The sequence below is a fragment of the Nicotiana tabacum genome, chromosome 6 (assembly GCF_000715075.1).
Source record: "Nicotiana tabacum cultivar K326 chromosome 6, ASM71507v2, whole genome shotgun sequence".
NCBI classification, from domain to species: Eukaryota; Viridiplantae; Streptophyta; class Magnoliopsida; order Solanales; family Solanaceae; genus Nicotiana; species Nicotiana tabacum.
Genome location: NC_134085.1, coordinates 47,089,387 through 47,104,825, shown reverse-complemented (window position 1 = coordinate 47,104,825; position 15,439 = coordinate 47,089,387). Strand labels below are relative to the sequence as shown.

The following is a 15,439-nucleotide window of genomic DNA, read 5'->3' as shown; positions in this document are numbered from 1 at the left end:
CATTACGTTACTTCCGCATTTTATATCTGCTTAACTTTATTTATTAATTATTTCTGGTTGGGTTAATTGATAATGTGTTAAAAATTGTAGTAGTTTGCTTGCCTAGCTTTCACTAGTAGGCACCATCATGATCCCGATGGTGGAAAATTTGGGCCGTGACAAGTTGGTATCAGAGCACTAGGTTGCCTAGGTCTCACAATTTACGAACAAGTTAGGTAGAGTCTGAGGGATCGGTACAGAGACGTCTATGCTTATCCCTAGAGGCTACATAGTTTAGGAATAACTTCACATCTATTCGTCTCGGTAGTGCGATTTGACTTCTAAATGCTAATTGAACTTCTACTTTGTTCTTACGTAGATGGCGAGAACACGTGCTTCTTCATCCGTTGATCAACAACCCGAGCCCCCAGTGGCAGCTCCTACGATGGGCAGAGGACGAGGCCGAGGCCATGCTAGAGGCCGACGTAGGGGCAGGGCTTAGCCTAGAGCAGCAGCACCAGTGGCAGAGCCTCAGGTAGAGTTTGAGGAAGAGGCTCCAGCCCAGACCGTTCTAGCAGGGCCAGCTCAGGTTCCAAGGGGTTCATCACTACCCCGGTACTCCAAGATGCTTTGGTCCATCTAGTGGGCCTTATGGAGAGTGTCACCCAGGCAGGCTTACTTCCTGTGGCACTAATCGTCTCTCAGGCCGGGGGAGGAGCACAGACTCCTATTACTCACACTCCGGAGCAGATGGCTCCTCAGTTCCAGACTCCAACAGCTCAATCAGTTGGGGTAGTCTAGTCGGGTATTGTAGCTCAGACTAGCGATGAAGCAGCTATGTCTGTTGATGCTTTCTGGAGGTTGAACAGGTTCACCAAGCTTTTCACTACTACCTATGGTGGTACATCTTCAGAGGATCCCTAGGACTATTTAGACAGCTGTCATGAGGTTCTGCGGAACATGGGGATAGTGTAGACCAATGGGGTTGACTTTGCTGCTTTTCGTCTGTCAGGTTCCGCCAAGACTTGGTGGATGGATTATTGTTTGGCTAGACCAGCTGGGTCGCTTTCTTTGACTTGGGACCTGTTCTTTCAGTTATTTCTGGAGAAGTTTCTTCCTATCACTTAGAGAGAGGACTATCGGAGGCAGTTTAAGCGTCTCCAGCAGGGTTCTATGACCGCCACTTAGTATGAGACCAGATTTATTGCATTAGCCCATCATGCTCTTATTATACTTCCCACTGAGAGAGAGAGGGTGAGGTGGTTTATTGAGGGACTAGCTCAACCTATCAGATTGCAAATGGCTAAGGAGATAGAGAGTGAGATTTCTTTCCAGGATGCGTCCAATGTATCCAGGCAAGTTGAGATGGTTCTATTACAGGGGAGTGGTCAGGGATCTGATAAGAGGCCCCATCATTCTGGCAGTTCAGTGGTGCCTCATTTGGAGGCAGGGATTCTTTTGGTAGGGGCCATCCTCCCAGGCCGTTTCATTAAGAACTTCAGGCTTCTCACGGTGCTCCAAATGGCCTTGGTTCTCATCTCGTGATTCTTTAAGTGCTCCTGTATATGTGTCTACACCAATGGGTGATTCTATTATTGTAGATCATGTCTATCACTCGTGTGTGGTTATTATTGGGGGTCTTGAGACCCGTGTAGATCTCTTACTTCTTGATATGGTCGATTTTGATGTCATTTTGGGGATGGATTGGTTGTCACCTTATCATGCCATATTGGACTGTCACACCAAGACCGTGACCTTAGCTTTGCCGGGGTTGCCTCGATTGAAGTATAGAGGGACTCCTAGTCATTCTACCAACAGGGTTATTTCTTATATAAAGGCTCGGTGTATGGTCTAGAAGGGGTGTTTGGCTTATTTGGCTTATGTTTGTGGTTCTAATGCTGAGGTTCCTTCTATGGATTATGTGCCAGTTGTTCGGGAGTTTCCAAAGGTATTTCCTATAGCCCCGCCGGGGATGCCACCTGACAGGGATATTGACTTTTGCATTGATTTGGCTTCGGGCACTCAGCCCATTTCTATTCTGCCGTATCGCATGGCCCCGCTAGAGTTGAAGGAATTGAGGGAGCAATTGCAGGATTTGCTTGATAAGGGCTTCATTAGACCTAGTGTCTCACCCTAGGGGGCGCTGGTGTTGTTTTTTAAGAAGAAGGATGGATCGATAAGGATGTGTATAGATTATCGACAGTTAAACAAAGTCACCATCAAGAACAAGTATCCATTGCCGAGGATTGATGATTTATTTGATCAGCTTCAGGGTGCCAAAGTGTTTTCGAAGATTGATTTGAGGTCTGGCTACTATTAGTTGAGGATTAGGGCATCCGATGTCCCTAAAACAACTTTTCGCACTCGATACGGGCATTATGAGTTTCTAATGATGTCGTTTGGGTTGACAAATGCCCCAGCAGCATTTATGGATTTGATGAACCGAGTGTTCAATCTATACCTAGATTCCTTTGTGATTGTTTTTATTGATGATATCTTGATCTACTTCAACAATCGAGAGGAGCATGATCAGCATCTTCGAGTCGTTCTCCAGACTCTGAGAGATAGTCAGTTATATGCCAAGTTTTTGAAATGTGAGTTTTGGTTGACTTCAGTTGCATTCTTGGGTCACGTTGTATTAGCAGAGGGTATTCAGGTGGATCCTAAGAAGATTGAGGCAGTCAAGGGCTGGCCTAGACCCACATCAGCTATAGAGATTTGGAGTTTCTTGGATTTGGCAGGTTATTACCGTCGGTTTGTGGAGGGGTTTTCATCTATAGCAGCCCCGATGACAAGGTTGACCCAGAAGGGTGCCTAGTTCAGGTGGTCGGACGAGTGTGAGGCAAGCTTTCAGAAGCTCAAGACAACTTTGACTATGATGCCTATGTTGGTATTGCCCACAGGTTCAGGGCCACATACGGTTTATTATGGCACATCTCGTATTGGGCTTGGTCCGGCGTTGATGCAGAATGGCAAGGTTATTGCATATGCTTCGTATCAGTTGAAGATCTACGAGAAGAATTATCATGTTCATGATTTGGAGCTAGCAGCCATTGTTCACGCATTGAAGATTTGGAGGCATTACTTATATGGAGTGTCGTGTGAGGTGTTCACGGATCATAAGAGTTAGCAGTATTTGTTCAAGCAGAAAGAGCTAAATTTGAGGCAGAAGAGGTGGTTGGAGCTATTGAAAGACTATGATATCACCATCTTGTATCATCCTGGGAAGGCCAATGTAGTGGCCGATACTTTGAGTAGGAAGTCAACCAGTATGGGCTGCCTTGCGTATATTCCAGTCGGTGAGAGGCTGCTTGCTTTGGACGTTCAGGATTTAGCCAATCAGTTCATGAGGTTGGATGGTTCTGAGCCCAACCATGTTATAGCTTGCATAGTCGCTCGTTCTTCATTATTTGAGCGTATCAGAGATCGGCAGTATGATGATCCTCATTTTCTTGTCCTTAGAGACATAGTGTGGCACAGAGGTGCCAAGTAGGTTACAGCTGGAGATGATGGAGTTTTGAGGATGCAGGGTCGTATTTGTGTGCCTAATGTGGATGGACTTCGTGAGTTGATTCTAGAGGAGGCCCATAGCTCTCGGTACTCTATTTATCCGGGTGTCGCTAAGATGTATCAGGACATGCGGCAGCATTATTGGTGGAGGAGGATGAAGAAGGATATTGTTGCGTATGTAGCTCGGTGTTTGAATTGTCAGCAGGTAAATATGAGCATCAGAAACCTGGCAGTTTACTTCAAAAGATTGAGATCCCTGAGTGGAAGTGGGAGCGTATCACTATGGATTTCGTTGTTGGACTCCCACGGACTCAGAGCAAGTTCGATGCAGTATGGGTTATTGTGGATAGACTGACCAAGTCAGCGCATTTCATTCCTGTGGCAGTTTTCTATTCCTCGGAGCGATTGGCTGAGATCTATATCCGGGAAATTATTCATCTTCATGGGGTGCCTGTGTCTATCATTTCTGACCAAGGTACACAGTTTACCTCGCATTTCTGTAGGGCAGTACAACGTGAGTTGGGTACGTGGGTCGAGTTGAGCACAACGTTTCATCCTCAGACGGACAGACAGTTTAAGTGTACTATTCAGATTTTGGATGATATGCTACGACCATGTGTTATTGACTTTGGAGGTTCTTGGGATCAATTCTTTCCATTAGCAGAGTTTGCCTACAACAACAGTTACCAGTCGAGCATCTAGATGGCTCCCTATGAGAGATTATATGGTAGGCGGTATCGGTCGCCGATTGGGTGGTTTGAGCCAGGAGAGTCTCGATTGTTGGGTACAGATTTAGTTCAGGATGCCTTGGAGAAGGTTAAGATCATTTACGATAGGCTTCGTACAACTCAGTCCAGGTAGAAGAGTTATGTCGACCGCAAGGTTTGTGATGTGGCATTCATGGTCGGAGAGCGAGTGTTGCTTCGGGTGTCTCCCATGAAGGGCGTGATGAGATTTGGGAAGAAGGGAAAGTTAAGCCCTAGGTTCATTAGGCCTTTTGCGGTCCTTGATAGAGTGGGAGAGGTGGCTTACAGACTTGTGTTGCCGCCGAGTTATCAGTTGTGCATCCAGTGTTTCATGTGTCCATGCTTCGGAAATATCACGACGATCCATCCCACGTGTTAGACTTTAGCACTGTCCAGTTGGACAAGGACTTGACTTATGAGGAGGAGCCAATAGCTATTCTAGACCGGCATATTCGTCAGTTGAGATCGAAGATTTATCCTTCAGTTCATGTTCAGTGGAGAGGTCAGTCTGTCGAGGCAGCTACCTGGGAGTCCGAGTCCGATATGCGGAGCCGATATCCCCATCTTTTCACCGACTCATGTACTTTTCTATGTCCGTTCAAGGACGAATGGTTATTTTACAGGTGGAGAATGTGATGACCCAAAAGGTCATCTCTTGTTTTAAAAGTCAAATATGTGTTCTGAGACCTTAAAAACCTCCTTTAGTCTCACCTCGATTTGCGTACTCAGTTCGGGTGTATATCCGGAAAGCCTTTATAGGAAAATTTGAGAAAAATGCAAATTTTGCCTTTAAAATTGAATTTAAGTTGACTTCGGTCAATATTTTGGGTAAACGGACCCGGACCCGTGATTCGACGGTCTAGAAGGGTCCGAATAAAAATATAGGACTTGGGCGTATGCCCGAAATTGAATTCCGAGGTCCCTAGCCCGAAAAATGAATTTTTGAAGAAAATTGTTTAATTGAAAATATAAGAGTTTTTGGAAATTTAACAATGTTTAAATTTGATGGTATCGAGCCCGTATTTTGGTTCCGGAGCCCGGCACAGGTTTAATATGGTATTTAAGTTATGTCTGTAAAATTTGGTAAGAAACGGAATTCATATGATGTGATTCAGACCCTCGGTTGTGAAAATGGAAACTTGAAGAGTTCTTGAGATTTTAACAATTCGATTGCACGAGTAAGTCCGTATGATGTTTTTAGACATGTGTGCATGTTTGGTCTAGAGCCCCGAGGGCTCGGGTGAGTTTTGGATAGGTTTCAGGATGTTTTGGACTTAAGAACTTCTATTGTATTGCTGCTTCTGGTGTTCTGATACTTTGTTCTTCGCGTCCGCGAAGGAACTCTCGTGAACGCGAAGAGTAACTTAGTCTGAGGGAAATTTCCTTCTACACGAACGTGAGGCACAGGTCGCGAATGCGGAGCGTTGGGGGCATTACCCTTCGCAAACGCGACCTGGCTATCGCGAACGCGAAGACCATTTTTGGCAGAGACCTCGGGAGGGGGAAATACTCTACGCGAACGCGGCGAATGGCTCGCGAATGCAAAGGTCAGGGGGTGAACCTTTGCGAACGCATACAGTATCTTGCGAACGCGAAGGCTCTTTTAGCCGATGCTTCGCGAACGCGAAGAAAACCTATCCAGTGAATTAAAAACAAAACCTAAGTCGGGAAAAGGCCATAATTTCATATCTTCTTCCATAGAATCCGACTTTGGGCAATTTTTGAAGAGGGATTTCATCACCGAATCATAGTCTTGTGTTCTTAAACTTATTTCTTTCATTTTCCATCAACACCTATTAGATTTCTATGCCTAATCTTGTTCTTTAAGGGTAGAAATTAGGGATTTTAAGAGAATTGGAGATTTTACAAATTTGGGGATTTAGACCTCGATTTGGGGTCGGATTCCAAAACTAATTACATATTCGGGATCGTGGGTCAATGGGTAATCGGGTTTTGGTTCGAACCTCGAGTTTTGACCAAGCGGGCCCGGGGTCGATTTTTGACTTTTGGGGGAAAATGATAGAAAACCTATAATTAAGCATTGGAGTTGAATTCATTAGCATATATTGATATTGTTAAGTTAATTATGGCTAGATACAAGTGAATTGGAAGTGGAATCTAAAGGGAAAGTGGTATTTGAGGATTGAGTTTGGCCGTGGAATCCGAGGTAAGTGTTTGGACTAACCTTAGCTTGAGGGAATAGGTGTTGTGTCTTATTTGCTATGTGCTAGTGTCGAGTACGATGTATATGTGAGGTGACGAGTATCTATACGTTGGTATCAAGTATGCCCGTGAGTCTTATACTAGGATTGTTGTCATTTTTATTATGTATTGTTCATGCTTAAATCGTCGATTAGCACTGTAGAATAAGACTTATGATAAATTCCTGGTAATTGACCATTGTCGAGTATTGGCTCAAGTTGAGGTTTATTTTGTGAAGTAACTGTTGAAACTAGATTAGTTATAGTTGATTCCATTGCCGGGATGATATTATTTATATTGTTGACTCCCTTGCGAGGACGGTACTGTTTCTATTGTTGATTCCCTTGCCAGGATGTTATTATTTCTATTGTTTGGGTGAGGAAGAGTGTAAAGCACGAAGGGTGATGCCGTGCATGATATTATGATTGAGTGTTAATGCACGAAGGGTGATGTCATGCCGATATTGTGAGTGTTAATGCACGAAGGGTGATGTTGTTCCATATTCCTTGAGTGTAAAAGCACGAAGGGTGATCCCGTGCCATGATTTTGAGAGAGTAAAAGCATGAAAGGTGATTCCGTGCCATTCCTGTTGACTTCTATGGTGAGGACGAGAGTAAAAGCATGAAGGGTGATACCGTGCACTTGTTACTGTGTTATCATTTCCGTTGATTCAAGTTTGATATTTACCTTGTTGCTTTACTTTATTATTTGTCATAACCTGCTAACCCCCTCAGCATGTTTCCCCTCTTTCCATCTTTATCTGTTAAATTCTTGTTATTATTGCTTCTCGTATATGATTTAATTGCACAAATTTATATGGTTGTCGTGTCCTAGCCTCGTCACTACTTTGCCGAGGTTAGGCTCGACACTTACCAGTACATGGGGTCGGTTGTACTGATACTACACTCTGCGTTTTCTGTGCAAATTGTAGTGCTGGACCTCGTGAGTAAATCATGGGTTGCTGCCTTCAGTCCACAGGAGACCCGAGGTAGATCTGTCGGCGTTCGCAGACTCCGGAGTCCCCTTCCTTATGTTCTAGTTATATTGTCTCTTTTCATTTCAAGAATAGTTTTATTTTCTTTCTAAACAAGTATTTGTAGAAATTCGTAGATATTCATGAAATTGTGACACCAGATCATTGGGGTAGACATGTATTGGATTATTTGAACTGTTACGTTACTTTCGCATTTTATATCTGCTTAACTTTATTTTTTAGTTATTTCTGCTTGGGTTAATTGATACAACAACAACAACAACAACGACCCAGTATAATCCCACAAGTGGGGTCTGGGGAGGATAATATGTACGCAGACCTTACCCCTACCCCGAAGGGTAGAGAGGCTATTTCCAGGAGACCCTCGGCTCAAAAAGCAATAGGAGATGATATATTAGTACCATAAAAATGCGTATTAAAAATAACAACAATATATAAGAGATATGAAATATGAAATACAGAATACAAAATACGAAATACGAAATAGATGGCTGGTATAATACAACTAGAAGGTAAAGCCCTGCGTCAATAGACGACCAATGACATTCCTAGTCTAACTCCTAACTGGATAGTCTCACTCTATTGTGCTGTAGAAATATTCACACTCTCCCCTAACCTACAACCTTAATGCTCGACCTCCATAATTCCCTATCAAGGGTCATGTCCTCAGTAATCCTAAGTCGCGCCATGTCCTGTCTGATCACCTCTCCCCAATACTTCTTAGGTCTTCCTCTACCTCTCCGCATGCCCACTACAGCCAGTCGCTCACACCTCCTCACCGGTGCATCAGTGCTCCTCCTCTGAATGTGCCTGAACCATCTGAGTCTTACTTCCCGCATCTTGTCCTCCATGGGGGCCACACCCACCTTCTCTCGAATATCTTCATTCCTAATCTTATCCATCCGTGTATGCCCGCACATCCACCTCAACATCCTCATCTCTGCTACTTTCATCTTCTGGATGTGTGAGTTCTTTACCGGCCAACATTCAGTTCCATACAACATGGCAGGCCTAACCATTGCTCTATAAAACTTACCTTTTAGTAACGGTGGCACTTTCTTGTCACACAAGACTCCCGACGCTAACCTCCACTTCATCCACCCCACCCCTATACGGTGTGTGACATCCTCGTCAATCTCCCTGATCCCCTGAATAACCGATCCAAGGTACTTGAAACTACCTTTCTTGGGAATGACTTGAGAGTCAAGCCTCACTTCAACTCCCGTTTCCGTCGGCTCAACTCCAAATTTGCACTCGAGGTATTCCGTCTTCGTCCTACTCAACTTGAAACCTTTAGACTCAAGAGCATGTCTCCAAATCTCTAGCCTCTCGTTGATGCCGCCTCTTGTCTCGTCAATTAGAATAATGTCATCAGCAAATAGCATGCACCATGGAACCTCCCCTTGAATATGATGAGTCAGTGCATCCATCACCAGGGCAAATAGGAATGGGCTGAGCGCAGACCCTTGGTGCAACCCCGTAATAACTGGAAAGTGTTCAGAGTCGCCTCCTACTGTCCTAACCCGAGTCTTAGCTCCATCATACATGTCTTTAATCACCCTAATATAGTTACTCGGGACCCCTTTATCCTCTAAGCAGCTCCATAAGACCTTCCTAGGAACCTTATCGTACGCTTTCTCCAGATCAATAAATACCATGTGGAGATCCTTATTCTTATCTCTGTACTGTTCCACCATCCTCCTAATAAGGTGGATAGCTTCTGTGGTAGATCGTCCCGGCATGAACCCGAATTGGTTGTCTGAAATAGACACCGTCCTTCGCACTCTCATTTCTACCACTCTCTTCCAAACTTTCATGGTATGACTTAGTAATTTGATGCCCCTATAGTTGTTACAGCTCTGGACATCACCTTTGTTCTTATACAACGGGACCATTGTACTCCACCTCCACTCTTCAGGCATTCTATTAGTCTTGAATATAACACTAAACAATGCAGTAAGCCATTCCAAGCCTGCTCTACCCACACACCTCCACAGTTCAACCGGAATTTCGTCTGGCCCGGTAGCTCTGCCCCTTCTCATCTTACGCATTGCCTCCATGACTTCATCGATCTCAATGTCCCTACAATTACTTAATTCATGGTGACTGTCGGCATTCCTCGATTCCCCAAGTATAATATCCTGCTCCCCTTCTTCACTTAGAAGTTTATGAAAGTAGGTCTGCCACCTCCTCTTAATCTGGTCATCTCCCATCAAAACTTTGCCGTCATCATCTTTTATGCACCTCACTTGGTCCAGATCCCGAGTTGTCCTCTCTCTCGCCTTAGCGAGTCGGAATAACTTCTTCTCCCCACCTTTGTTCCTTAGTTCCTCATACAGACGAGCAAAAACTATCGTCTTAGCCTCCGTCACTGCCATCTTCGCCTCCTTCCTAACTACCTTATACCTTTGACTGTTCTCTCTCTTCTCCTCCTCGTCAGTGCTCCCTACTAACCTTAGGTAAGCTGCCTTCTTTGCTTCCACTTTACCTTGGACAACTGCATTCCACCACCAATCTCCTTTGTGTCCACCATAGTGGCCCGTAGATATCCCTAACACCTCTCTCGCCGCCTTTCTTATACAGTCCGCCGTCGTCGACCACATTGTGTTTGCGTCCCCACTACTTCTCCAAGCTCCCATTGCCGATAACCTTCCTTCCAACTCTTTAGATTTATCCTTAGTTAAGGCGCCCCACCTAATCCTGGGGCGTCCTTGTACTGACCTCTGCTTCCTCCTTATCCTAATACAAATGTCCATCACCAAAAGCCTATGCTGCGTTGAGAGGGTCTCACCTGGGATAACCTTGCAGTCCTCGCACAACATTCTGTCGCCTCTTCTGAGGAGGAGATAGTCAATCTGAGTCTTCGCCACCGAACTTTGGTAAGTAACCAAATGTTCATCCCGCTTCGTAAAACTCGAGTTTGCAATGAATAGATCGAAAGCCTTGGCAAAGTCCAACAACGCAATGCCCCCTCCGTTCCGCTCTCCGAAACCAAATCCGCCATGCACCTCAGTGTACCCACCTGCAGATAACCCAATATGACCATTGAAATCTCCTCCTATGAATAACCTCTCAGAAGGAGGTATACTACGAACAATCTCATCCAACCCCTCCCAAAATTGCCTTTTAATATCCTCATCCAAGCCTGCTTGTGGTGCATACGCGCTAACGACATTTAAAGTACCCTCACCCACCACCAACTTAATAGTCATTAGCCTATCATTCACCCGCCTGACCTCTACCACGGACTCCCTAAGATGGCTATCTACCAGGATACCCACTTCATTCTTACCCCTCAGGACACCAGAGTACCACAACTTATACCCATCCACGTTTTTCGCCCTCGATCCGACCCACCTAGTCTCTTGGACACACGCTATATTAATCTTCCTCTTCTACAGGATTTTCGCCAACTCTATGGATTTACTCGTTAGTGAACCTATGTTCCATGACCCAATTCTCAACCTATAGGCTCCCCTGCCCCCTCTACCTCCCCTGCTACCCGACCCACCCCCTGAAACCCACCCCCTGAACCCCACCCCACCCTCTGCCCCACCCGAGGACATGCCCTTATTCTATCATCCGAGACTGCAGCCACTACACCTACAACAATCTAGAGAAGACTCGTTAGTGCACAACGTACACAAATCAAACTAGAAGGAAACACGTGGTAACTAGTATCCTAGTTGAAAGGTTTAACTATTGCGAAGTAAAGTAACAGTAATTTAGCTAACACCAAAAAGGAAACAGTAAAACAGGAGGTACCAACTCCCGATAACAAAACCTGTGGCTGATTTGCTGTGCTCGATGTAGTTGTACGCTCCCGCCCACTTCCTACCACCCTTGCTGACACTCGCCCAGGTTGCTCTTCTTTGCCAGTGCTCGTGCACCCAACTTGTCTCCAATACTCCGAGAATTCCTGAAAACACAGAAAATACCACGACCCAAAAACCAGAAGGAGCTATCATCGCTACCACTGGTAAGCAAAGAAGCAGAGCAAAACGATTGCTCTTTTCAATTGAAACAGATGCACCACTTGCAATATGAACAACGACAACCCAGCGAAGCAGCCGCAGACTCAGCAATCAACTATCAGTAAGCAATCGTTGATTGGGAAAGACAGAACACAATGAAATCTCCAACACCCAGAAATGATTTGAGGTTACAGATCAAAATGGGCATACAAAATTATAAAAAGTCACTGAATTTGTAATAAACCCAACAGTTAATAATACTAGATTATGTGAGTAAGCAACGTTAAGGATTTTCAATAGGGAATTAAAAAAGAAAAAGAAAAAACATGTAAAGAGAAATATGACTGATTGTTGGGTTAATTGATAATGTGTTAAAAATCGAGTAGTTGGATTGCCTAGCTTTCACTAGAGGCGTCGTCACGATCCCGCCGATGAAAAATCTGGGTCGTGACACTAGTGGTGAATGGGGAGGTCCAAGAAAAAGTGAAAGTTAAGAAAATGAGATATTTGAAGCTAGTACAGATGAGGAGGAGAAGAGAACGTGTATGGGGTATTATAAGAAGGCAAGGAAAGAGGCAAAATTAGCGGTCATTGCGGCTAAGACTGCAACTTTTGAGCGATTGTATGAGGATCTTGGAGGTAAAAGAGGCGATATGAAGTTGTACATGTTAGCCAAAATTAGGGAGAGGAAGGATCTGGACCTGTACCAAGTGAGATGCATTAAATACAAAGATGGTAAGGTATTGATAAAAGAGGCATGTATCATACGAACATGGCAGAAGTGCTTTCATAAACTCTTGAACGAGAAAGGGGACATAAGCATTGTGTTGGGTGAGTTGGAGAACTCGGAGTGTCAGAGGGATTTTGGCTTTTGTAGGTGTATTAAGAGGGAGAAGGTTGATGGGTAAATACATGAGATGAACAGGGGCAAGGTGACTGGGCCCGACGATATCTCAATAGAATTTTGGAAGGAAGCGGGTCGGGCAGGCTTAGAGTGGCTTACTGGTTTGTTTAATGTTATTTTTAGGACAAAGAAAAAGCCCGAAGATTGGCGGTGGAGTTTGATGATCCTATTGTATAAAAACAAAGGTCATATCCAAAATTGCAACAACTATAGAGGTATCAAATTAATACGTCACACTATAAAATTTTGAGAAAGGGTGGTGGAGAGGAGGGTGTGGAGAAGTGTAACTATTTTCAAGAACTAGTATAGGGAGAGGAGGAAGGACTTGCATACGGTGTTTACTAACCAAGATAAAGCATATGATAAAGTCTTGGGAGAGGTTCTATGGAGATGTATGGAGTCTAGGACATGTACGAGAGAGCGAAGACTCGGGTTAGGACTATAGAAAGAAACTCAGATCATTTTTCAGTGGAGATAGAATTACATTAGGGATCGGCTCTTAGCCTTTTTCTTTTCCCTAGCGTTAGAGGTGCTGGCGCGATACATACAAGGGAAAGTTCCATGGTGTATGCTATTTGCTAATGACATAATTCTAAATGACGAGATGCGAGGCGGAGCTAACGCTAGGCTAGAAGTTTGGAGACAGACGCTAAAATATAAATGTTTCAAGTTGAGTAGGTCGAAAGTAGAGTACATGCAGTGCAAGTTCAATAATGGGAGGCATGAAGAAGAAGTAGAAATGAAGATTGATACTCAAGTCATCCCCAAAAGAGATACTTATAGTTTCAAGTATCTTGGGTCTATTGTCCAAGGCAATGGGGAGATTGATGAGGATATTACTCATTGTGTTAGAGGGAGTGAATGAATTAGTGGCTCGCTTCAGGGATTTTGTGTGATAAGAATCTGCCACATGGAATTAAGGGCAAGTTTTATAGAGTGATAGTTAGACCGACTATATTGTATGGGGCTGAGTGTTGTCCCATCAAGAAGTCTAATGTCTAGAAGATGAAAGTAGCTGAAATGGTGATGTTGAGATAGATGTATGGATATACCAAGAAAGGCAAAATTAGGAATGAAGTTACTAGGGACAAGGTAGGAGCAGCCTCTGTGGAGGACAAGTTGAGGGAATCGAGGTTGAGATGGTTCGGGTATGTGAAAAGGAGAGACATAGACGCTCCGGTTAGGAGGTATGAGAGGTTGACCATGCTGGGTCTGAGAAATGGTAGGGGTAAGTCAAAGAAGTATTGGGGAGAGGTAATTAGGCAGGACATGCAATTGCTTTAGCTTACTGAGGATATGACCCACGATAGGAAGGTGTGGAGGTCGAGGATTAGGGTTGAAGGTTTGACATGTAGCAATGTGTTTCTCCTAGGCTTATAAGTAGTACTAGTACTATTCTTTTTTTTTCTTATTCATAGTTCTTTGTTATTACATGCTGTGTCATTTGCGTCTCTTAATATATTATATTATTATTATTACTATAATTTGTTGCTTGGTTGCTTTATTTTCATTGTTCCTTGAGTGGAAGGTCTATTGAAAATAACCTCTCTATCTTTATAAGGTAAGAGTAAGGTTTGCATATGCGCATTGCCTTCCCAAGAACCCATTTATGAGATTAAAGTGAATTTGTTATTATTGTTTTTTATCCTATATTTGATTTATTTTTTGAATCATGTATAACATAATACACCCATTGGTATATTATTTATGCCACCAACAATATGGAATAACTAATCAATGTATAACTTATACTATATGGATAAAGTACCAAAAGGATAAAATTATCCTTGTCTTTTTTCTAGAAGCTAATGAAGGTACTATTAGAGACAGAGCAACATTTGGGATCTCACAAGCTGACTCATGAAAAACCATATTGAACTTAGCCATATCTAGTATTGTTATGCATGCAAACTCATTGCTTATTAGTTTATAAAAAGCAAACAAATATTTTAAATACTATTTTATATCTTTAGTTTTAGTGCAATGAACCAAACGTCCAATAAAAAATAATTCTTATATTACTAATCTCTATATAATTAGTTTATAATTCCTGTATAACTTGTTTTTTTTTTACCAATTGATACTACTAAAGAATAACATAAAAGGCACTATCTTCATACTGGCATTGCCTTGTTCTACTATCCAACCGTACATAATAAAGTGATAAGGATAAAGATTTTCTAAAGTAAAGCACGCTTATAATATATACATACATACACACACACACATATATATATATATATATAGGAAAGTGAGGTGACACCTCTCTTAAGCCAAGAAACACATTTATCCTTTTTCTCCTTTTTTTTTGGATTTTTCATCATTTTTCATTTATTTTTTATTAAAAATTCTATCTTCATACTCACACCTCTTTATCTTCATAACCTATATTTTTAATAATCTCAATAACTCCCATACCTTTTATATTCATAACTTCTAAATATTTTACGTGTAAGTTTATGACAATTTATTATATGTTCCTTCATATGTACGCTTATAATATATACATACACACACACACACACACACACATATATATATATATATATATATATATATATATATATATATATATATATATATATATATATATATATATAAAGTGAGGTGGCACCTCTCTTAAGCCAAGAAACACATTTATCCTTTTTCTCCTTTTTTTGGATTTTTCATCATTTTTTTCATTTATTTTTTATTAAAAATTCTATCTTCATAACTCACGCCTCTTTATCTTCATAACCTATATTTTTAATAATCTCAATAACTCTCATACCTTTTATATTCATAACCTCTAAATATTTAATGTGTAAGTTTATGACAATTTATTATATGTTCCTCCATATGTACCTTTATAAGGAATTCTATGTGTTGAACAAATATGATTGATACTAACTTTATATTCTGCTTATAATGGTTTAAGCTATCTCTATGTCAAAGGTTGTAGAGTGAAAAAGAAAAAATATACTAAGGTATGGTTTAAATTATATTTGTTGTTGTTTATTTAAGGTAAATGCACAAAGATATTCCATACAAGTGTGAATCTTTAGAAGAATGTTAAGAGGAAATGTCAAATAATAAAGTGAAGATCGAAGTAAAGCCTATTTCACAATTCTCATTAATGGTCTTCTTTATT

The 15,439-nt window shown here is 42.2% G+C and overlaps 1 protein-coding gene across 1 annotated transcript; it reads left to right on the top strand.

Moving 5' to 3' along the window:
- The first annotated feature begins 11,950 nt into the window (after positions 1-11,950).
- Positions 11,951-13,174, top strand: LOC142181796 (uncharacterized). Its single transcript, XM_075255343.1, has 3 exons — positions 11,951-12,309; positions 12,433-12,524; positions 12,831-13,174. Exons 1-3 carry the CDS (start codon positions 11,951-11,953, stop codon positions 13,172-13,174), a joined length of 795 nt encoding a protein of 264 aa, XP_075111444.1.
- Positions 13,175-15,439: the final 2,265 nt, after the last annotated feature.